Source organism: Protomyctophum bolini, assembly GCF_963924005.1.
Source record: "Protomyctophum bolini genome assembly, chromosome: 17".
Taxonomy (NCBI): domain Eukaryota; kingdom Metazoa; phylum Chordata; class Actinopteri; order Myctophiformes; family Myctophidae; genus Protomyctophum; species Protomyctophum bolini.
The window spans coordinates 13305365-13330308 of record NC_137878.1 but is presented as its reverse complement, the minus strand read 5'-3'; the positions used below and the strand labels follow the sequence as shown (position 1 = coordinate 13330308).

The 24944-nt window shown below is 42.4% G+C and overlaps 3 protein-coding genes across 3 annotated transcripts; 1 reads left to right on the top strand and 2 right to left on the bottom strand.

Annotated features, from left to right (window-relative positions):
- Nucleotides 1-5455: 5455 nt before the first annotated feature.
- Nucleotides 5456-13128, bottom strand: LOC308331952 (tyrosyl-DNA phosphodiesterase 2-like). The gene is made up of 6 exons (XM_080787509.1): nucleotides 12923-13128; nucleotides 10012-10188; nucleotides 9528-9619; nucleotides 8385-8503; nucleotides 7696-7866; nucleotides 5456-6928 (listed from the first exon to the last, which is right to left on the bottom strand). The coding sequence occupies exons 1-6, from the start codon at nucleotides 13006-13008 to the stop codon at nucleotides 6644-6646; spliced, it is 930 nt and encodes a 309-aa protein (XP_080643635.1). The 5' UTR covers nucleotides 13009-13128; the 3' UTR covers nucleotides 5456-6643.
- An 846-nt stretch (nucleotides 13129-13974) lies between these two features.
- cUnh6orf62 (chromosome Un C6orf62 homolog) lies at nucleotides 13975-20637 on the top strand. The gene is made up of 5 exons (XM_080788196.1): nucleotides 13975-15670; nucleotides 15843-16019; nucleotides 16564-16689; nucleotides 17347-17481; nucleotides 18950-20637. The coding sequence occupies exons 1-5, from the start codon at nucleotides 15542-15544 to the stop codon at nucleotides 19073-19075; spliced, it is 693 nt and encodes a 230-aa protein (XP_080644322.1). The 5' UTR covers nucleotides 13975-15541; the 3' UTR covers nucleotides 19076-20637.
- A 1153-nt stretch (nucleotides 20638-21790) lies between these two features.
- Nucleotides 21791-24771, bottom strand: acot13 (acyl-CoA thioesterase 13). Its single transcript, XM_080788200.1, has 3 exons — nucleotides 24596-24771; nucleotides 23193-23377; nucleotides 21791-22518 (listed from the first exon to the last, which is right to left on the bottom strand). The coding sequence occupies exons 1-3, from the start codon at nucleotides 24677-24679 to the stop codon at nucleotides 22359-22361; spliced, it is 429 nt and encodes a 142-aa protein (XP_080644326.1). The 5' UTR covers nucleotides 24680-24771; the 3' UTR covers nucleotides 21791-22358.
- Between the last annotated feature and the right edge of the window lie 173 nt (nucleotides 24772-24944).

The following is a 24944-nucleotide window of genomic DNA, read 5'->3' as shown; positions in this document are numbered from 1 at the left end:
ATATTTGTGGAGGGAAAGGTTGACGGGTCTTTGGTTGAAGGGTTCTTACTCGAGGCAAATGGATAAACCACGTGACCTGTTGTCACCTCTTGACACGGTGACACAGATGTCCTGTAATGTGGGACAAAGCAGGACACCCACCCCTGGCAGACCTTTGCTGTATGATGAATGAAGATGAATGAATCCTGGCTATGCACACGCAATCTGGGGTATATACATAGGCAACCTCAGGCACCAACATTGGAAAAGGGGAGGGTGAATGGGTGATCACTGGCATCAAGTGTGAGAGAGAGGATTATATATATATATATATATATATATTTATATAATATATTCTACATTAATTCACACTCTGAACTCTTGGGAGGTAGACATAGGTGTGTTATTGAGTCTAATGAATCATTACATCCTGATGCTTGGCCTATTGGAAAAGAGAACTTGTTATTGATTATTGTGCCAAATCTGTCAAAACATTTTCAAACAATCACAAACACGGAAATATCAGATCTACACACTCACAATGTACGCTGTGGGTGTGTGTGTGTGTGTGTGTGTGTGTGTGTGTGTGTGTGTGTGTGTGTGTGTGTGTGTGTGTGTGTGTGTGTGTGTGTGTTTGTGTCACAGTGCAGCCCGTGCCCTGCCCTATACACATACACGCATCAAAGACATGTACTGGTATGATTGAAACACTATGTTTAATTACCATCTCTTCTCTGCAGTGCTGGCAATCTAATCCTGTTGATTGGAAGCACTGATTGGGCCAAGCACTGTAGAGGAGGAGTGTTTGTTCCTGTCATGTTTTCACCTGAAATATTTATTGAATTGTATTTATTATGTTTGAAAAGCAGTATGTAATTCTAGATCAGCTAACGGGCCTTGGTTTGCCTCTTTGAGTTATTGATACTGTGATTATGCTTGGTTTGTCCCACCTGTTTAAGAGCAGGCATGCTGCCATCAGTAATCAATGCTTAAGACCTGTCTCCCCAAATGCATATGGTCCTGGCTATGGTGGTCCTGGTATTATGTGTTTATGTCCACCTGTGTCTGTTGTTTTACTGTTTGTCCAGTAGTTTTATTTATGTGTCACATTATGCTGCTGTAACGCCTCAATTTTCCCTTCAGGGATTAATAAAGTATATCTCATCATCTCATCAGCTGCAGGTGAGGAGATGTTCAGTTTGTCTTGAGTCTAGCCAACAACATCAGGGGAGGACTGCCAGGGCCTCGTGGATGGCACAGCCTGTTAGCAGTATTCTTATGGTAAGTTCCTGTTTGTTGTTTTTATGTTTCCTATTTTGGAACGTCGTTTTGTCCAGTGTTATTTATTTACTTTTTATGTATTTATTTTTACTTGCACTATCTAATGAACTTTTGGAGGTAAATAAAAAATGTAATGTGAGTGTAAAATGTAAATATACTTTGTGGAGCCTTGTTCCATCGAAACGAGTGCCAGGCAAGAGGCCTAGAGGAAGACCAAAGAGAAGATTTATGGATGTAGTGAAAGAGAAAATGAAGTTAGTTGGTACATGTGAGAGAAGAGGAAGGCAGAGGACAGGGTGAGATGGAGGCAGATGATAGCTGTGGTGACCCCTGTGCCCTGAAGGGAAAAGAAGAAGATAGGCTATGTGACTTTGCCCTGCATGTGTTTACAACACAAATATTTGTGTACCCATACTTCCCTCTATACCAGCAGCCATCAGACACTGGAGTAGTATTGGTGCAGAAACACACTCCCTCTCAGTGTATTTTGGTGTTTTCACTGTTTGTTTTGGTAGACGGTGATGTTTTTGGGCTACCAAATCAAACAGTGAACACAAAAATAGTAAGAAAGTGAGAGTGTGTTTCTGAGGTAAACACATTGCTATTTTGGGCCAATGTTCCCCTCAGAATAGTGATTCTAGGGTTGAAGTGGCTAATATCACACAAAGATTTGGTGCCCCCCCCCCCCCTGTAGTAATTCTGAGGACCACCTGTCGAAGACCCCTGCTCTATATCAATGCGTATCAGCTTTAGCAAGGAGTTTGTGACGATACACTGCCAGATAGATTCGTTTTTAGCACATCCCTATAGTCACACGATTGTGTGACTCATTGCCACATTGCCCTCATTGTCCCCATGCCACAGACAGTCAGTCAGTCGCACCACTCCCAGGGTGTGTTATACAGTATGTTGTTATATCCCCATCAGAAGGTATTATGCCAGTGCCAGGACGGTTTTAGGAACCCAATACCGCCATGGACTATAGGAGGACTATACTAGCACAACAAAGGCTGCCTTTACTTGATTTCCACACGTGCTTATTTAATCGAGTACATGCACACCTGGGCTTTGATTTGCAAAATAATATTCTTAAAGGAGTAGTTCACCCAAAAAATTACTTATTTTCTATCAATTACACACCCCATGATGCTTAGAATTTATGGAGATGTTTTTGTTTATGTCACATTCCTGAGCCAATAATTTGATGTTCGAGTCATCAATCAACCGTAGACTCAGTTTGAGTCTCCTGCCAGAGACAAAATAAACTTTGCTTTGAGGGAACTATACTCCTTTTACCCACTTAAGCCCTATATGCTTGAACTTGAGCTATTTTGACTCTACTGTATATCTGATCTACGAGCTAATAACGCATCGCCTTTGTGAAGGTTCCGACGCGTTGTGAGGTTGTAGATCGGCTATATTCAGCGAAGATATTTTAATATTGTAGAACGGAAAACGGGAAAGACACCAATAGTCAATCGAAGGTTTGACCCAAAATAAATTGTATAATAAATTGTAATCGTTTTTTATGATCCTTACAGGGACACTTCACCCCTTTTGCAACCAGATCTTATTTTAATGATGTTTGGGAGACAATAAGAAACACTTTCCTGGGGGTTTTATCTGGGTATGTGTTTTTAGATATTTCAGTATTTCAAAGTGTCCATGGACTCCATGATGTCATGGACACTGGGCTCACTTCCTTCCTGGACTATAATTCCTATAATGCTTTGGTGCACTGCTCCTCCTTGTGGATAGGGGGAGGGTCAAGTAACGTAGTCAACTTGTCCATGACATCATGGATTCCATGGACACGTTGAAAACCTTAAATATAACACATAAAGATCCCAGGAAAGTGTTTCTTGTCTCCCAAACGTGGTTGCAAAAGGGGTCCCTTTAAGGTAATTAAATAACATATTAAAAATGTTTTTTAATATGTTATTTTGATGACCCTAGGATTATAATAAACCTTTAATGATTACTATTGCAAATTATTTGGGGTCACGTCACGCCCCTTTTTAGCTTCGATTGACTGGCCTACAGCATAGAGCCCTGAGGGACTCGTATAACACCTCAACAGTGTATGGGGTGTGTTTGATCAGGAGGACTGAGGTGTGTTCTGATGGTGACATGACATGGTGCGCTCCATGGCAGCAGACATCTGTGTCCTCTGCTAAGGTCAGCGCTTCTTTATATGTGTGTAGCTGTGGCTGCTGGAAATACAGTCCCGTACAGCACGTTTGGCGGTTGCCACATCCGCTTATTTTAAGTGGGAAACGTTTTTCCTGTAACGTCGCTTGTAAAATAATGGTAGTTCCCTCTACAAGATTTGTGTTTTTAAAATGTTTCATAAACATTCCACATGTTCAGGTTGTGAGCTTTTGATGTATTTTTTTTAACAATATATTTATTGCATTTTTTTTTGACAAACAGACAATACAACAAAACAATAACATACAGTACATACATATATAAGTACAGTATAATAAAATAAGGGCACTTAGAATGGTAACAACAACAGAGTCCTTATGGTCCTTTTGATGTATTTTAAAGGGCTTGTGTAGCATAAAGTCACTTCTTTTGGGCTTTGTTTTCAAAGACCCAGACCCGGACTGGCAAAACCTGGTAACAGTGCCATACATATACAGCATCTATATGCCACTGAGCTAATACCCCGCTCTCCCCCTATGCCACTGAGCACTCCAAGCAGTGGAGGACATTTTGGTTTTACTCCACTATTTGACATTATTTAATAGTTACTTTATAGTATTATTACAAACCTGTATTGTTAATAAGCTGAAAATGAATGATTTAGGCCTATTAATATAGGCTAATCTGCAGCAGCACGTAAAGTAATTATCTGCAAGCGATGAACACAATAATGCATAATTTTTTTCAATTTTAAAGTATAGACTATTTTAATTGTAGATGTCGTACGTTCTATTTCTACTAGTACTACTAGTACTCTACTAGTAAACTATCTGAGTAGCCTATACTTCTTCCACCCCCCTCCTCTCCCACTGTCTCTCCGTCGCAGCTGGTTGGCTCGCTGGTTGGTTGGTTGGCTAGCCAGCGGGGATGGATGGCAAAGAGATGACTATAGACAGGGTTTGGAGGCAGACTGACGTTATGCAACCAAGGTCTATAGGAGGACAACTCCTCCTGTAAGAGTAGTCATTATCAACCTTTTTTTTCTCTCCTCCATTTAAAGACCCCCTGTTTGATATACTCCCCCTTATGACACTATGTTGTGTTGTTAATGTAACTCTGAGAGTGTATAGACCCATATAGGGCTCCATTTAGACTCCTGGTGGTCCCCAGATCCTGACGTTTGAGAGACAGTAGGCTAGACATGGCGTAACTGGGGGGTGTGGATTGGCGTTACGCAACCGAGCTCCACGAGGACAGCTCCGGTTTGGAACATCCAAGACTCCGGGTCCCGTCTGACCAATGTACAGTCTACAGTTACACTTTATGTAACAACTGTCGAGCAATTCCGGTCAAATATAGTCCAACGCACCAAACAAAAGTCCTCTCATGTTTCTCTCACTGTGAAACAGTGAGAGAAAATAGTCACTCAGTAGTCAGCCAGTAGTCAGTCAGTAGTCATTGACAAATAAAAGGCTGCCGTGTTTAAGCGCACACGCTTTCCAGATTTTCAAGTGGGCCCCGATTCAGAAAATGTTGCATGGGAACCGCTGGTGTAAAGGGAGAAAAGGGAAGGGGACCAAGCGTAGAGCCCTGAGGCCCCCGGGAAGGGAAGGGGACCAAGCGTAGAGCCCTGAGGCACCCCGGGAAGGGAAGGGGACCAAGCGTAGAGCCCTGAGGCACCCCGGCCAGTGAAGTATATCGGGTTGAGGTGGTTAAGCATGAGTCTGTTTGCTTCACTGGTGATGTCAGGAAAAGAACCGCCATCAAACTCACTGACAACATGCGTCCTGACAGCTTGCAAGGCCTCAGCCATGGAGGTCATGTTCTCACCCCTGTCTGTCTGTCTGTCTGTCTGTCTGTCACAGGAAAGGTATATGGTTTATTTATAGGCGCCTTTCAAAGGTGTGACAAGGTGCTAGACAGAATAAAGTGATTAAAACAAAGCAACAGTAATATAGGAAGTTAAAAATCACACCCGTGTGAAGTGAGGGGTGCTCTTATGATCATACATCATCACATTCCGGCCAATCACAATTGGCCTACTCACTTTTCTGTGGAATTAATTGGCAAAAGCAGCAGATCTACAAGTTCAAAACTCGTCGCTTCTTACAGTGTTTCGAGCTTGCGGATCTGCTACTTTTGATGCTTTTGCATGACACTATAGTAGGGTAGGGCGTTCATTTAGATAAGACATTTCTGCCCAACAGCAACGATATGCACATAACTGTGTGGAAAGGTTGGTCCAAGGACTGATGTGATGGATATGTCATAAATGTCCTGAAGGGAGACAAAGTAACCCCCTCCCCACACACACATACACTCACACTCACACCATAATCCCCTTCAGTTATGACCAATTATAGTGACCTACCCAATAATTACTATGACCAACACGGTAACAACACTGTTTAGTTGTACCTCTAACAACGCTCTTTGTACCTGATATTTATCTGTAGGAAGCAAGAGGTGTAAGCACTAAGCACCCATTATGTATTGCTTTGCTCCTCTTATAGTACCCGATAAGTACACCCATGATTACAACATAATTACAACGCAATTGCCAGACTGCAATGTAAAGCCCTATGCAGAGTTTATGTAAGCTCCTGTAGGTTGCATCTTTCTTGCTTCTATTGTAGTTTAATTCTCATTGCTGCAACAAGCCAATTTCCACCCAGGGATTAATAGTTATTATTACTATTGTTAGGTGTGAGCAGACAATCTGCATTAACCTACTCACCCACAAACATAGGTCAGTGTGATACAGCTTATGATTGTGTCACCCCAAAGCAACAGCAGGTTTTGTCTTCATAACTCATGTTATATTATGAGTTTCTGTGAACATGTGTGTCAGTCTTTGATATTAACTAGAAACAGATGTCATTTTCCAAGTGCCAATCACTTCAGACAATACCGTAATTCTGTAGTGCTCTCAAGTGGTCATGTTGCAGTACTACTACATTTAATTTTGCAAAGTCAGACATTTATTTGTATATCCCTTGTGTAAAACCTTAGCCAGCAGATGGTTTACCAGACTAGGAAAGTCTTGCAATGACAGTTATGGTGCATAATGATCTAAACTGGTTTAACCCAGCACAGTCTCACCTAACCCACACATGCTTAAATAATAACACCAGCAAAGCCTTTTCGTCAGGGCTCATAAATCCCTCCCTTAGCCAGCAGCCCCATCTGAAACATGTTTCACCTGTTGATTGTGAGCCGATCTGTTCTCTCGCTAACTAGTGGTGAACTGAGTGTATATCCCCCAGTGATCACTAGTGAAGCGGTCACAGTCCAGCCTCTCCCGGCCAATCAGAGCCATGTTGAAGGGGGCTGGGCGTGGGACCCCACCACCCCCGGTAGCGGGTCGGAGGTATACCCGGTCGAAGCGGAAAAGGGTGGTGTACATTGCGTCCTTGTTGTCGTTGGCCTTGGTGTCCCAGGTGTAGCGGCAGTGCTCCCGACTGCCCAGCTTCTCCCATATGTCACACACGCCGGGTGGCAGCCCCACCGTGGCCATCTGGGATGGAAACATAACGTGGGTATTATTAGAGGTGAGCTATGAATGGCCCGAAGAACTCTGTGTGCAAGGTTTAATTAATGACTCCATGTAAGTGATCAAGATGCACGCCACAGCATTTATTATGCTTTGACGGCTTCATTATTGTTGGAGTGAAAGTTATCTGAAAAGCCATGTGTGTGTGTGATGATAATAATTTGATGACATAGAGGTTTTGCCAGGCACCATAGGGCAGAGGCTGAGCCCATGGGGTTCAATTACTGGCAACAGTGCCATGCGTTCACACTGTCAGCTACAAAAAACACAAAGTGACGCAGCATATCTGTCACTGCGTAGTGATCACCACGCTCGTTTACGTCAAGCGTGTGTCCGACGAGCGAGAAGAATATATAAAGAAAATTGGGAACTAGCTGACAGAAATATTTCTTTTCCCATATTACAAGCAGATATTGTGTGAAGAGAGAAGGTGAGTGGAAATGATTAAATAACACTTTGCAGTTGAAGCCAGCTTGGATTGTAGCTTTGTAGATTTTGTATGTATTCTGCATGTCATTGGCTTCCAATGTGAATGGTGCCTCAAGTTTTGCCGGGCCCTTCAAATAACAGGATGGTCAGTATTGTTCACTGATTGGGAGGCATGGGATGATGTCCTCATTGCATTGGCAACCCATGCTGGTTGATCTGACAGGAGCAGAGAGAGGATATGGGGACCTGCGTTTATTTCACCCCTATACTACTGTGACTAGATCAAGGCCCCGTGCTCTTACCTCCTTGTCTCTGAGGTTGGTGTCCCCTCCAAACAGCACCGTGACGTCATCGGGTGCCTCTGTCATTCTCTGCAGAACCAGTCTGAGCTGGTTCATTCTCTCTGCTGCGTTCGGCTTGCAGCTCTCAAAGTGGGATGTCATCAGACACAGATCCAGGTCTCTGAATTTCACCTTTGGTTACCAGAAAAAGCAAATGCACGCTGGTCAGTTTGAGATGGAAAAGTGATCCAATGTAGAGAAGTTTACTGGTCTGGTACTCTACTCTACTCTAATTTGTTGTTTTCAAGTAGGGTGACCAGATATCCCAATTCATGTAGGACTGCACAGCGTCTTCATCTCTTGTCAGTGCCATTCAGTCAGTCACCCCTGACTGAAGGGCAAATTTCCCTGATGAAGGCTTAACCGCTGAAACGTTGGATTCATTTTTGTCTTACCTGCTGTCCTAATAAAATATTGGCACTGGCTATTGGCGTGTGCGGCCACCTTCTTGTTTTTTCAAGATCTCCTCTACCATGATATAATGACCAATTATATGAAGTTAGGTTGAAAATGGGTGACGTCGTCCTTGACCTTTAACATTCTATAACAAAGCTGTATCTTCTGACATGATTATTGAGCCAATTATTACAAAAGTATTTTTGTAGTATTTTTGTTTACTTTCATAGGCAGTCATATAACTGCATAATCACCTGAGCTACCAGCAGGTTCCTCATCATCTTGGTATTAGGGTACGGGACAATGTTGCTCTCCATCAGCTTGACGCTGGATTTCTTCAACAACATCCCAGTGAAGTAGCCCTCCTCACCACCTGACAGAGAGCCAGGTCATGTTAGTAGAGTAGCTGTGACAAAGCAGCCTCTAATAGATTCATTGAATGTTCAGCAATACACATTCATTGTATTTATGTTGTATTGTATGCTAACTTCTTGGGTAGATTGATCATAAACCAGAAAAGGAATGCTGCAAAGGCTGTTATACCATACAGATTGGGAAAATTGTATCATTGTATTCATTAAAAAAGTGATATAGTGCTGCTTTAAACACTTTCACTATCACTTTCATATTTTTTAATACAGCGGATCTACAAGCACGAACACGTTGCAACACAAGGCTGTAGATCAATACTGTAGATCAGTTATTTTCACTATTTTGCATTACTCTTGTACGACAAAGTAGAGCAATAATTTACTATTTATTTATTCATACTATATATTTTATAAAAATACAAATAATAAAAGTTGAAATATGGAGATACACGTTTTCTGCCCAACTTCGACAATAGAGAGTATGCACATGCATGATTTTCCCATCAGGACACGCCCCCCTCATCTAGACTGAGTGGCAAAACATTGAGCAGCATGGAGTGTTGGAGTTTGAGGGCGCTCGTTGGAAATCACTCAACCGTCCCTGCGTACCACCTGTTTCTAAATGACACATAATGCAGGAGGCAGCAAAATGTTGTGTTATTGAAAACAAGCACTTCCAAACTCTGACACTTAGGAAATAAAATCAAATGCTTGACAGAAAGCTCATAACGTTTCTATTTCTATTTTTATAAAACAAAAACTTTGCAGATAGAAAGAGGATAATTCAAGCTTTTCGTACAGCTGCAATGTTGGTGAGTTTAACATTGTTTAATGCAATCAGACAGGACTTTTCTGTTTGAATGAATGGGCTGTCAAGGCCAGAAAGTAGTTTTTTGCCACTCAGTGGGCGTTCCCGCATAACTTCCAGGTACGATGATGTCACGCACATACCCTCTATACAACACAATGTGGAAGTTAGGGTCGCCGTCAGAACGTCTGGCTGTTTGAGAAACGGTCTTCTGTTACCTTGGATGAGCAGGTAGTTAACAGCTTTTTTCTTCAGGTACATGACATAGGGTGGAATGAGCTCCTGGAGGAACACCACGTCAGGACAATATCTGCAGAGAAACCACATCACATATTATATATTAATTTCCAAATGTTGTTTTTTATTCCTTGTAATTATCCGCAGAGGGAAGTTTCTATTACCTTGTAGAAATCATGTGGGCTTTTGGAACCGTTTTGTTTTGTTGGGTCTTTTTGTTTTCTGTTTAAATGTGGGCCTGTAAAGCCATTTGACACACTGCTGTAACTGATCGAGGGCCATCTAAATAACATTGTCATGAGTTGATAGGAGAAATTATTTCTGTGTGAAAATCTTTTAGATGGCAGCCTAAATTAAATTACCACTTGAGAGCACTAGAGAGTTGTTGTTATTGTATGAAGTAATGGACAGTGTGGTGACTGCTGGATATTAAAACCTTGGAACTTGAAGAGTTCAAAGACTTACTCAGCTAGGTAGGAATGGAAGCCTTTGGCACGCTCCACCAGGCATTCCAAGTCAAGTCCATCTAAATTCCAGGAGATCAGGGACAGTTTGTCATCTTCTTTCTCTGGACGCTTCGGTTTGGCTTCTGTTTTGTTGGTTCCACTGGAACAGGCTGGTTCCTCCTCTGTTAGATCAACGCTGGACAATCAAGCATATCATCAAACATTCCAATTTCAAGTTTGGTGCCATGGCGTATTGTGAGATTGTACATCTGATATTGAGATAAAATAAAATAAAAAGCACACCCGTGTGAAGTGAGGGGTGCTCTTATCATTATACATCATCATACATCATCTCATGAACAACTGAGTTTATTTATGGTGTGCAACATGATATAAAATATAATGCCAGCAAAAGCGCTGTTCTAATATGTAGAACTAAAGAGGACAAACGCCTTAACTTTCCTATGTTTAAACAATCAGACAATAGTGTAGTGGTCTGGAATAAGATTAAATATCTTGGCCATTTTATTACGGATCAAATGACTGATGATGATATATACAGACAATGTCGGAAGTTGTATGCTCAAGCAAACACTATTGCCCGAAAGTTCAGTCATTGTTCCACTAAAGTGAAAGTGTCCTTGTTCAAGGCGACAAACAGTATCATTGTAGCGCTCTCAAGCCCCTCAGTGAGCTGTTCACGTTATACATAAGGGTACACTGGCTAAAATGCCTGTATGTTCTGCCTGTGGGTTAAGTTATGTAAGTTATGTATTTGTTTTACATTCTTTTATGATTTTTATTGCCTGTTGTATCTCTTGTATGTTAACCCGAGGTTAACATACAAGAGATACAACAGGCAATAAAAATCATAAACCGTGTATGTATCTCTATGGACCTGAGTCTGCTAATAAAAGTTGACTGGCTGTTAACTGGCTCCAGGAAATTTGACCATATCACCCCCGTTTTAGCGTCCCTGCACTGGCTCCCAATCTCCTTCAGAATAGATTTCAAACTCCTTCTCCCCCGCGCTTGGCCTCTCTCCCCTCTTCTATTTCTACTCCCCCATCACCACCCCACCAGGTGGGACTGACTGTGACCTCTGACCGGGTGAAGACCGAACTGAGGAGGCTACATGTCACCAGGGCAAGTCTGGGCCTGATGGCATCAGTCCAAGGGTGCTGAGGATGTGTGCAGACCAGCTGCCAGTGTTGCTCGAGCACCTCTACAACCTCTCACTGAGGCTGGGGAGGGTGCCTGTGAGATGGAAAACATCCTGCATCATTTCGGTGCCAAAAGGAGTGCATCCCAGTAGGCCTACTCTGAACGACTACAGGCCAATGGTAGGCTACTGACCTCACACGTCATGAAGACCCTGGAGAGACAGGTGCTGCAGCACCTACGGCCTCTAGTGAGCGACTCCTTGGACCCCCTACAGTTCGCCTACCGGGCCAAAATTGGAGTGGAGGATGCCGGCAAATCCATCCCACCCCTTCCATGCTATGCTGCAGCCGAAGGCTCACCTTCCCCCCGAGGATGCATACGGAGCGGTATAGACTCTCTTTCATGCCAACTGCCATCAGACTCTATAATGCAAATGCATAAGAACTGCCTCCCCAAAGTTTGCTGGTCTAGTGGTCCTGGTCTAGTGTGTTTATGTCCACTTGTGTTTATTTGTGATTACTTTGTACTTTGTGATTAATAAAGTATATCTCATCTCATCTCATCTCATTCTCACCATATACAAGGCCAGGTTCGGTCTCGCTCCACCCTACATCGCCGATCTAATCTCCCCCTATGTCCCAACCCGCTCCACCCTACATCGCTGATCTAATCTCCCCTATGTCCCAACCCGCTCCCTGATCTAATATCCCCCTATGTCCCAACCCGCTCAACCAAAGAGCTTCTTGATCCTCAAACTTGTCGGAGTAGATCGGGCTTTCAGCACCATAGCGCCTAAACTTTGGAACACTCATCAGTGAATCAGTGTCCTCTTTTAAATCCCTTTTGAAAACGCACTTTTATAGATTAGCCTTCACTGCCAATCTAATACCTTAATATTTTTCCCCCTGCTGCTTAGCTTATTATATTTTGTTGTCTTTTGAAATGTCTTCTGCTGCATATTTTGCTGTTTGTCTATGTGAAGCACTTTGTAATGCAAATTTGAAAGGTGCTATATAAATAAAGTTTTATTATTGGTTAGACGATTTGCTCATCTACATAATTATGACGTACATTTTCCATTCATTGTCAATGGCATTTAATGGGGGGGCTGTTGCCACAAATTGTGAAGGGGCGCTCTTATAATGTTATAATGTTTTGACACCGTTTGTTTTACATCACCCAATCAACATGAGTTAGACTTTAATATATTAGCGCCCCTCACTTAGTGAAAATGGAAAGTTGTAGCTCAATAAATATTTCTAATTGAGCTATTTCTGGTCGGTTTAATGTCTTATGACTATGAGCATAGGCTATGCATCTTCCAAATTGCCACAAGAGGGCAGTTGGGGGCAGTAAATAGTGCTGTCCTCCCTCCACTGCCCCTCCCATCGCTGTTGAGAGCAGCATCTTCTGAGTTTCGTTTCTCCATAAGCCATACTGATTACCCTACGGCCTACACAGTATAGTAACAAAAAAAAAGTCAAAGTTCCCCCCCTTTTCCATACTGTACACGTTTCCCTCCCCTTAACTGTATAGTCTTATATATATTTATTTTATTTTTTTGCATCGAAGTGTATGAATGGAGGATCCTGATGTAAACAAAAGTCTTGTGCTTTTTCCCATATAGGGATTAAATATATCATTCTGCATATTGTGAATACAATTTTCAATCAATCAATCACACCAGGCTTCACCACCTCGGTCCCGAGCCTCATATGGGAAAAAATAGCATTTACATTTATTTTAACACTGTTGGGTTTATTTACCGTTTCACTTCCTTGTTTTCCTGAGATGTGTCCCTCTTGCTTTGATGGCTGGTAGTGGTGGTGCCTCTCTCGATTTCTTTCTCCATGTTAGCCTTGAAAATGACTTCACTGTGGAGGATTATTAATTTATTATGATAATTCTGATTTATAACAAGCTAATAAACTGTCTGTCAGACTGTCGCACCTCGCTGCAGGCTGCAGAATCATAGAAGCATTGCATTGGCTATGGTCGGACCAGAGCTAGTTGCGCACTAGCCTCGGAAACCCAGACGTTTTTATTTCCAGAGTCAGGTGTTCCAACTTCCACGTACAGCTTGGTGGTCCCAGCGCGCATAAACATGCCATGACTTAACTGAGTCATAAAAGTCAAGCTATAACACAATAATACACCTATATAGACCACAACTTCAGTGCGCGCGCACGCACACTCATACCAGTAAGGACCAGGAAGGACGGGTGGGGTAGAATCAACATATCAGAACCGGTCAGCTCCATATATGGAGATCTAAGGGTTTGAGGTAGAGTTGCTGGCCGGCTCCATATATGCAGATCTAGGTGATGATCCAGTCTTCTTTATAGCTATCTTATATCTTTATGGCTATCCACAGGGTTTGATGAGGTCAGTGTGTGATTTTCATGGAGACGGCCAGAGCCACTCTGGAGATGGCCATATATGGAGTGTATCACGAAGCGTGAAGGACTGACGACCATATATGGTTGCGTGACGTGTCATGAGGCGTGACGGACTGACGGCCATAGCCCTATGGCGTGACGGCTCGAGTCACTGACAGCCAGGTTTTCATAGTAATCTGCGACCTACACTATTGTGTTATCACTTGTGACCTTAGAGTATAAGCTTGTGACTCGGACTCAGTTGTATGAATGATGATTCATGACTTGTGAGGGTATCCGCTACAGACCGGATATGCGACATGCAAAGCGATAAGCGTTGTGGGCTTGTAGATCTGCTATTTTCATGTTGTTTTTCCTTCTCGTGGTCACATGGTGCGCGTGTCGTCATATCTTTTGTAGCTGTGCTGTTGTGTGTCGTCGCGGCCATTTTGGGGCAGGTTTGTTCGTTCAGCCGTCGAGCAGCTCGCTCTCTCCTTCCTACAATTTTACACACCGTAAAATAGCGACGAAAACAAACGACGCAAAACAACGAAACGAAGAACAAATACAGATACATAAGAGCCGCGAAGATGGGTCCGCCGGGAGACAGAACTCAGCGCTTGTTTGATGAAAGAACGGAGGACTGCGGCTGGATGCTCACTTTATCTTGACATGGCGAGTACGACGTTGTGACGACGGAAGAAAAAGAAGGAAAAAAACGACGAAGAGGAAAAACAACGACGACGAAAAAACAGCGCATTCATTGTGTTGGCCGTTCAAAGCCCCTTTTCCCCCCGTCGTCGTGCAGTTATAAAACCAACACTGGACCCCGAGTATACCGTCGCTGAGTGAGTGTGGGGACTTCGGTTCTTCCATGTGTCCGAAGGAGAATTGTGTCAAAATGCTGACGCCGAAGTGGAAACAGTCGACCGATTAATCGTGTAACGGGTCCGACCAACCGTGTAGTGGTCCCCTGTTGCCCCCCCACACACACACGTACGGCCCCGCAGACCCAGAGGCCAGCACGGAACCAGAACCAGCCGTAAACGATGTGAAAACGAAACAAGAAAAAGGCGTCTTTTCAAAGATGACTACACGTTTAAGCTAGGCCCTGCAGTGCAGTTACTGTCAAACCGACACAGAGATAAGATGTAGCGAGGTCGATTCGGTTTGCTCACTAACTAGCTAGTGTTGTTGGAGATGTGTTGCGTAGATTAGCTTGGGGGGAGGGGGTGTTAGCTAGTCTGCTAAGAATAAACTGTTTGACACGATGACAAACGACAACAACCGCAGGCCCCTTGAATGGCGCTGAGCAGAAACAAAATACCAGAAATGTCAAGTTATTTTGATGTTGCCCGATGCCAACCTCTCCTGGCATCTGCGTTTACCTGCTGCCATGTTTGTCTCTTAACCCTCAATCCGTCTGTAATAATACTTATAAAATCACTTTAAATAGCCACAAAACCACAGCCATGGATCAGAGACTCTGAGATGACCACCCCCACAACTATAGGAGATTTGTCTGCTTGCTAGATTTTGTAGTCTTCAATTTCACAAGCAACATATGGTGTTGGTATGGGTTTTGGTAGTATCAACCCTTTTGCTGTTAACCAAGAATAAGTGCATTTAATTTGATTTGCCCCTTTTAATTTTAAAATTTAATGTTCTAAAATCTAGCGATTGTCGAATAAGAAGTTAATTTGGCCCTCATTGAAAAGTCATGTCTTAAACATGCATCCTTGAGTTCTCAATAAGGAAATGTAGTCTTATGCTGATAAGCATCCCCCTCCCAATATAGTCCCTTTACAAATCTGAAAATGACTTAGATTGATTTTGTATTTCTTTCCTTTTTCACTTGGTAGTTAGCAGGTATTTTGAAGAGCTAGTATAGAGTTGTTTGACGTATAATTTCTGCAAAGGGTAGCTAACTACACCTCTTTGAGAGAGTGAGTGTATAGCCAAAATATTCTGTATAAGCGAGGGCACTAGTACCATCAAAATCTAACCATGGGGGACCCAACCTCACGAAGAAACCAAACAAGGAATCGCCTTCGTGCTCAACTCCGGAAGAAAAGGGAATCTTTGGCTGACCAGTTTGACTTCAAGATCTATATAGCCTTCGTATTCAAAGATAAGGTTAGCATTCATAATACTGGGATGTTATCCATGTTACAGTTTAACCTGAGGGTGTCTGCCTTGATTTCGTCTCTTGCATCTTCTCGTGACATACTTTTGTTGTGTAATATCCCACTTATAGCAGTGTCACTCAATGACCGGAATGGTTTGTCTTTGTTGTTTGTCCTCACAGAAAAAGAAGTCTGCACTGTTTGAGGTAGCTGAAGTGGTACCAGTGATGACAAACAACTATGAAGAAAACATCCTCAGAGGTGTACGGGATTCCAGCTACTCCCTTGAGAGTTCCTTAGATCTCCTGCAAAAAGATGTGGTGCAATTGCATGCCCCCAGATACCAGTCAATGCGCAGGGTAAGTCAGAGTCCATTGCAAGCATTTGTTTTGCATGTAAAACACTCCTTATGACACGCAGCGTGTGACTAGGTTTAGTGATTTCCGGTGATGTGATTTGTTGTCATTCCAGAAAATAATTTGTTGCCTAATTTGACGAATTGAACTAACTACAACACTTAATAACACTTATTTATGGATGATTCCACTATGCCGAGCATGGTACTTTTGATACTGCAGGCTACATTTAACCCTCAATTTATAGAGTTATTGCTCTGTTTTAGCGTGACCTCGCCCATAGGCGTCTTACTGGTATGATGAGAGAATGCAGAATGCATACATATTTGTCCAGTTTTACTGTATAGTAGAGCTATTTTAGGTGCACAATGCAAAATGTGTGTAACATTGTACTGGTATAACTCAGGACCTGAGACACCCTTTAGAACGGAAAGCAGCAAAGATTGAGAAGCTGTAGCCGTTAAACTTGCCTAAACTGTGCAATTTAGGAAGTTGTGGAACCAACAAGGCATTACTTAAGTTCCTGCCATCATGTTGTGTCCGTCAGGATGTGATCGGTTGCACACAGGAGATGGACTTCATTCTTTGGCCACGCAATGACATCGAGAAGATCGTCTGTCTCCTGTTCTCCAGATGGAAAGGGGCCGACGACGAACCCTTCAGGCCTGTTCAGGTTGGAATGTTATACCAATGCTAGATTACTACTATTAACACTGAATGCAACAGCGGATAGAAAGTGATCAATTTGGGATGTATAGGTATCGCAGCAGTAACAATACTCGCCCACCACTGGACCATGGGATGAATCTTGACTGTCAGAAAAAAAGGTCATGTTTCACCTATACAGTATACACAGGATCTAAGTGTCTCAATAGAAGAGCAGGGAGACGATATACAACGAAGTACCGGTATTAAGATACTCTTTACCATACAGATTGGACAAATTTTTATTTTATTCATAAGAAAAAAAGTTACATAGTGCTGCTTAAAGTTGGGTAATGTCCAAGTTTGTTGATGTGTTAGTTGATGTGTTTATTAAATAAATATACTGTACTTTTATTGTCCTTGTGGGGAAATGTGATTTAGACTGTCCATCCTGAAGTTATAAGTTATATATTTAAAAATAATCATCTTACACCTACAATACTTTCATACACATGCCACGTTTGAAATATACACATGACACCTCCTGACTGATGACATTGCTCTACCCTCATGGCACAAATATTGTGCAACTCTTATGCATTCTTCAGTATGAGGATGTTGTGCATCCTCTAGTCAAACGTATATGACACGTATGTAGCAAATTAAACTTCCTATGCATTTACAGGCCAAGTTTGAATTTCATCATGGAGATTATGAAAAGCAGTTCATGCACGCTGTCGGCCGCAAGGACAAGGCTGGACTGGTGCTGAACAACCCCGCCCAGTCTGTATTCCTCTTCATGAATAGACAGCACTTACAGGTGAGTCTGACCAGCATGGCACAAAGTGATGTGCTGTGAGCTTGTAGATCTGCTGTAGATCTGCTAATTGTGCCTGATACGGCAGTGGTGCCAAATTACATACATGTATACATAGGAGCATTACCTTTAATCCTCCCAACACTAAAACATATCGTCATTACTTCACCATCGAAAAACAATTACACTCTGGCATTGGGTCCTTTAATCCACATCTTTATTACGTAATCATTGAGAGCTAGTTATACATATACTATGTATGTGTATATGTATAAAATCAATGGTTTGCCAGAGTGTAATTGGTTTTCGATGGTGACGTAACGACGATATGTTTTAGTGTTGGGAGGATTAAAGGTAATGCTCCTATGTATACATGTATGTAATCTGGCACCATATCAGGCACAAGTAGTCATTACGTTACATGCATAAAGTAGGTAGGTAGCAAATAGTTAAACCTAATAATTCAACATTTCAAACTTTCCTTCACAGAGAAACTGAGATTTGACAGTTTGTAGCGGTCGAAAGTACATGCGCACTCTGCTTGCGCACTAGTAGGCCATTTTGTGCAACAAGCAAGTATGCACTCGACAGAGTGCAGTTCTAGTTTATAATGCATCCAGCTAGAATAATTTTGACCAGTTCTTGGTGTCTCTGTCGCCCGGCAACGGTTTGCTTCCATGTCGGTGACGTCATTGATTATCTTCCCTCTGTCCACAATATCTTTAGCGACGATCTTTAGCAGCGTTTATTTCAGAATTGAGGTGATCATACAAAACATCAGTGTTTTAGGAGCTCAATAAAATAATCCAGTGACCTCGCGGTACTGTATCAGCGCTTGTGATGAAAACAATAGTATCTAGCGAGTGCCCCGGAAATGATTTCTTGTTACTTCCGGTTCATCAAAGCAACTGGTGGCTCTTCACAGGAAGGAGTTAACATATTGGCTGCCAGACTTTACTCTCGCCAGATGGCGCTCCCTCCCACGGCTGCAGCCGGATGTTTTACTCTGAAGATTCCCAAATTCACCCCACAGTGAACCGGAAGCAAAATAGCCTAAGATATATTTTTTGGATGGCGTCATTTTAAAATTGTAACCGCGTTGTAGCGACATTTCAGTAATGAGCCGCCAACATCCCGGTTTTGATCAAATCTGAGTCTTATAAGGGGACGGGGTCTATTTCTCTGTGCCACCTGGCTCCTACTGACTTGAGGGCAGGCCTGGTGCCTTCCCTCAACTGAATGTTGTGCCACTATCAGTTACAATGCAGCATAAAATAAATCTGTTGGTGTATGGCTGGTACCATCACCTGGAAGAGAGGAGTCGGATGAGGGTAACGTTTCACCTGGTTGCCATAGCATAGTTCGGGCAGAAATGGAACATAAAATTGGATTTAGTGGAGCTTAAGCTTGTTTTGTTTTTCATCGTACGGTACCACACTGTCAATTAAATATTTTGTTTCATGGCTTTCAGACTCCTAAAACCAAGGCAACCGTGTTCAAGTTGTGCAGCCTCTGCCTGTACTTGCCCCAGGACCAGCTGACCTGCTGGGGTGTGGGAGACATCGAGGACCACCTCCGCCCATACATGCCTGACTAGGACACCCACTCTGAACCCTCCTCTGTCCCCATGTATACCTAAAACTACTGAATCAACCTGATCTAGTTCTCGCCGACCCCATTTTTCCATCCAATAGTATTGAACTTGTGCTTGGATCTGTCCTATTTGTCACCCACTCCTTCCTTTTTTCCCCCCTCTCCGACCTGAAGCCGATTCAGTTCCTTTTGTTTTTGCCGTCATCACCCCACTGTACATCCCATCCTGTGGTTTGGTCGCCCCCTCCTCCCCCCTTTTTAGTTCAACCCTCAACGCTCACCCCTGTTCAACCCCACCTTTCTCGCTCATCCACTTTTTATTTGAACCTGCACGTTGGTTTTTGAGTGGTTGTTTGTTCTCTTGGGAGCCATACTGTCAACAACACCTGTCACCGAAGGAACTCTTATGTTGTCACAAAACAGGAACAAAAAAAACAACACAAAACACAGGTCTTCACGGAGGTCCTCGGTCGGACATGTGTAATAATCCTTGCTGTCAATACAAAAGGATTGAAAAAGCTTGTTTGTGATGTAAAGATACCTGGGGGGATTTCTAGAACAACCTTTACACAATCTTTTGACCAAGGACAGGCACAAATGGGTGTTTAAAACTCCTGTATAGACAAAGATAACAAGATGAACAATATTTGTCAAAAGTCATTTGGTGTAGGCATTGCGTCTCTTTTTGAACCTGTTAGGATTTTGTTTTGTTTTTGGCTGGACAGATTGTTTAACTTTCAGGTGTCATTTGCTTTTTCTCTAAACACATGCAGTAGAGCCTGACTGATGCCAGGTTTTTGGGTCCGATCCTGATTTTGGACAGTGCTAGACCACCGTAATTTTCAAATCAATCAATTTGAATAACTAATTTGATTACATTTTCTATTTGAGAACATTTAACTTCTAAACCAGAATAAATAAATATTTTTTTTTAACAAACTAAACTATATGTAATTGAACCACTTGACTATACTTTGTTTTAATAGCCTATCTTCTAAGTTCGCAATGCATTGTGAGCTTGTCGATCAGCTGTTTTTGAAAACCTTTAGCCGATAACTATTGCGTCACACATAGCATAGTCACTGAAAGTCAAATAATGGCCGATATATCAGTCGGGCTCTACAGGCAGACCTTTGGTCAAATCAGAATTAGGTGTGACAGTTGAAAGATGTTGGTTTAGTTGCTCATGGTTATTGTCACATGCAAGCCATTCATGCACTATTGATTTAAGCTACTGAAAGTAATGTTTTATGTTTTTGGGGAGTGTGGGTTATTGGTTAACTAAATGCTGAGGAACTAATGTTGAAATATAATGTACCTAACAGGAACTTTAACAGATTTTTAATTTGACTTACTAAAAATAATAATTTGCTGCAGTACATATGAAAATTTAAATTCTTCTTTGCAAGCTTGCTTTTCAAAGAATCCGAAGCACAGAGTACATATAATTTAGCTCCATGTTGATTCATTATGTTACATGAAAGGGGCTAGGGTGGGTCATTTGTTTTTGCTTTATTCTGCAATGATTCTCAAATCAACACTGCTGAACATATCCCAATACAATGCAAAATTTGAAAGCATAACTATTGTCTTTTTTATTGCATATGTTCTGAGCTTGAATCCACTCAATCCAGTAGCATGTTGATTATTCAAAGGATGAATTTATTGGTCAAATGTAAATACATCGGAACAATTTAGAACGGCCTTGATTGCCACAGTGAGGTGACATGATTTAATATTATATAGTGACGGGCTGATTTTACAGACCATAAGTAGATACAAATGCTCCAGAGGTAATGCACTATGCACAGCAGCCATATCGGTAAGAAAGAGACCCAACTCTTCCATTTATTGTAGTGCAGTGGTATTCAAACTTTAAATTCAAGGACCCCCAAAACTGAGTGTACAAATGGAACCAAAATGTTCCATTTGTACACCCGTAAGGGCCATTTGGAAGCCCTCCAAGGAGCAGTGTTTCTAGTGAGCAAATATCAGCATCTTGACTGTTTGACCAAAATGGAACAGAGTATATAACTAGTATAAGTGCGTGGTAGGACCTGTGAAGTAACTACGGACGACAACTTTCTTTCCAATATGGCTGCTGTGCTGTGCATAGAGCCTATTGTGAGTAACACCCTTAACAGTTTCCCTTCCCGGTGATTAAAGAAGCTCCAGAGCTACCTGCCGAGTTTACACTAAGCCGACTTCATCCTTGCTTGTTATGAAAATCCACTTTAAAATGGTGTAATCGCTTGTCATAGTGTTAAAGTGTTCCAAAGTGGTGATCACAACAGAGCGGAGAAGGAACGCAAGCCATTGTAATGCATTGGGCCTCGATGTCCCATGCTTGTGCGACGGATGTCACCTATCCCACTCTGTCCGGTGGAATCCCTGTATGACTTAAAAGTTAAAACGTATTAAAAACGTAGACTAAACAATGAAAACATAACTTGTGAACCGGAGGGAAGATATTCTAGTCAATTAACTCGTGTTCAGGAGTCAAAGTGTTAATTTGAACCCTGGTCTCCTGTGTAGAGAAACCAAAGTACCTTTCAAGAGGAGAATCAGCCCTTGAGCTTCTTCAGGCAGTACTGCCTGTCAACCAGTAGGAGTAGGTGTCCTCCAAGGTGTACATTTATATAGTAAAGTCAGGAGACCACATCCCAACCATTGCTGAACTAGTTGCAGTACAATGTATTAACATGCGCTACCATACAGATTGGTTCAAATAACCTTTTATTTTATTTTTTTGCAGCTTTGATACCGGTAGTCATGGAGTAGTGGATGACTGTTGCACAAACAGATCACCAACCACTGAAAGTTCGAGCCTTGAAGTGATTTACAGTGGACTTAACAGGCACACCATTTTGTTGCTGTTGAGAAGAAACCTTGTATCTCCATATTACACACACAAAATAATGCCCTGCCTACATCATACAGGAGTGTTGCAAAAAAGTTGTGAAAAAAGACTATTTACAAGACAAGTATACATTGACTCATTGCATAGGATCTTTAGTTGAGGAGTTTAGGGATATTTTGCGCTAATTTGTCCAGCTTTTGTGTTTGTGAAAACAAACATTGCGTAACAAACATTGATGACAAAGGTGAGGACGCAAATTGAGGTTATAAGAGCACCCCTCACATTTTCTTTTACATTTGCTGAAAAGTAATAGTTTGACATACAAGGTTTCCACCCGACAGTGACGACTGACGAGTTAACATGTTGACTCAGTACATTTAACAGCAGCAATCACACCGTGTGATTGTCATACAGGTCCAGATGACATTTAGCCGCTTCCAAGGTGCTTTGTGTGTCTCCCCTGTGCAAGGAGTTTTCCTGTGGCCTTGTTGGTGAGGTCTACAGTGGCGAACGCCAAGGTCCGGCCCTGCTTCAGAACCTGTGCGGTAATAAGTACATCTTCTCCTATTTTGGCGGCGTTCATGTACCTGGAAAGACAAACAAGAACATGTACCACTTTCTGTTAACCAGTCAGTGAGGTTTCACTTCAATCTTGAGTGAGGTATTGTAGTTCAAAGCACTAAAGCAGGAGGGGTGAGCCACCATTTTGGGCACATGGTCACTTAGCTCAGGGGATACAGATACAGATACAGCTTAGAGATTGGTTGTTTAAAAAATAAGAAATCTTTAAAGTGACATTTATTACTCATTTCGCTCCGTCTGGGGGTCCCACTCCCTGGAAATACATGTTTTTCATTCAAAGGCTGGTGTTATCACTCATATCAGTGCCCGACAGTGAAAACCACCACCCTGGGTTTCCAGAAGGTCACATTACCATCTTGTTTTGCTTCAGTTTCCCATAGGCTCGGCTGCCTCGGCATCAGATTTAAACCATAAAAGGTCAATATTATAATACCTACCTAACAAAGAATGAGTCAATAATAATAAAGATTATGACTATCTGGGAAGGAAAAATTATGTATGCACAATTGCACATCCAACAAAAACGGTTAATAATGGTTGTTTTCTGATCACGTGATCAACAGCCCGATGATCCGATCACCTGGTGGATCAAAACGAGATGGTTTCCCTCCCCTGCCCTGCACTAGGGAACATATTTGAGTGAAATTCAAACGGACACGACGTCATACTCAGTACTCACGTGATGTTCATGTCGACACTGACCCCCGGAGCCCCCCTCTCGCTGTACATGATGGCGGCGGTGGAGATCACGTCCACCAGAGTGGCCGTCAGGCCTCCGTGCAGCGTACCTCCTCGGTTGGTGTGTTCCTCCTGAACAGTCATCTGACACACCACCTTACCGGGACTGGCTGCTACCACGTCCACCTGGGAGGGTGACACCCAGGTGTCACATGTTGGTGTGGAGCACTTGGCCAATAAATAAGGGACCACCTTATGTAGCAATGTAGCATAAATTGATGTACTATGACAAGAGCGCCCCTCATTTCACACGGGTGTGATTTTTAAATCTGAATCCTGAAAAGTAAGCGTTTTGGACATGACGTTTCCACCCGACAGAGACGGTAAATATTTGCTGGGCTATATTTGCTGTGCCCCACCATCACACAACAAAGCATACAACATTAACCACATTAACCGAGTTAGGTCCCCATTATGGATATGGCATAAAAGCCAACAATCGGTTTATAGATTTTTGGTGATATGGTGTACTGTTCAAGTGTAGAGGTGTACTGTAGAGGGGAAAAAAGTGAGTGGTGCAACTCTGTGTGGGGGGTCCCCGGAACGCGCGCGTGTGTGTGGTTAGGCTGCACAACAGTGCTCCGTATAGGAGCACTCAAAAAAAGTATTATAAAAGTATTCAGATTTTACGGGGACCAGTTTCGAATTGCAGCCGTCCGTAGGTGCCCTTTGAGAGCGGTTTTGAAAGAGTCAAGGGATTCACATGTCTTAATGACTGTTGGTAGGGCGTTCCACATTTTGGTGGCATAGGAGCGAAAATAATTTAGTCCCTTATTCTATGAATTGAGTACAGGAAACAAGCCAATAGGCTTTCTTGCATTCATAGTACTGAGACTGCACTGTAGGCTACTCATTGTACCCATTTTTAGCAGACTATTGTACTGTAATTCCCTCCCTGTGCTTGTCCATGCACATTGTTAATAAAGTATTCAATCCAAATCAAAATTATGATTTTATGATTTATCGATTCTGACATGTCAGAATTGATAAATCATAAAATACATAGTCTAAATCTTAGGCTACGTACCTACAGAACACACTGTATGGATACTGTCTAACCTGTTAATCAACAAAGTACCTGTTGATTAACAGAGTCGTTAGACAGTATAGGCACTTTCTGTAGTATCCATACAGTCACTGCCTGTTAAACAAATCATATTCCATTCAGGTTTGTGTGTTTATCAATGCCAAAAGCTATGTCATTTAAACCCGAATACCAACAATGAATGAAAGGAATACTATTTCCTCAAGGTTCAAATGATATGATATCAATTCAGCAAAGCAAAGGTATTGCTAGTATATGATTTTAATGTAAGTAGTGGTATTATTGGTTGTACGTGTTACCTTACTGAGGACTCTGTCGAACCCTGGGCTGTCCACCATGGCCCTCATGACTTGTTTTATAGCGTTTAATGACATGGACACCATTATAGCTGATCAGTGTGCTTCAATGTCAAACTGCTGCAGCTACCTGGCTGGCTTCACTGCTGCTGCTGCTGCTGCGGGTTGTTTACGTTCACTCCGGAAGCTGTTGCGTTTGCTAAGAGGTCCGGTCACAACATGTACCGAGTAGGCACACAACATTTACAACCCACACGAAGTTCATCGCCACCTCACATCTGAAGTGCCATCATAATGTTAATGTGTGACCTGACGCAGAGCCTGACTTGACGATACACGGCACACAACCATA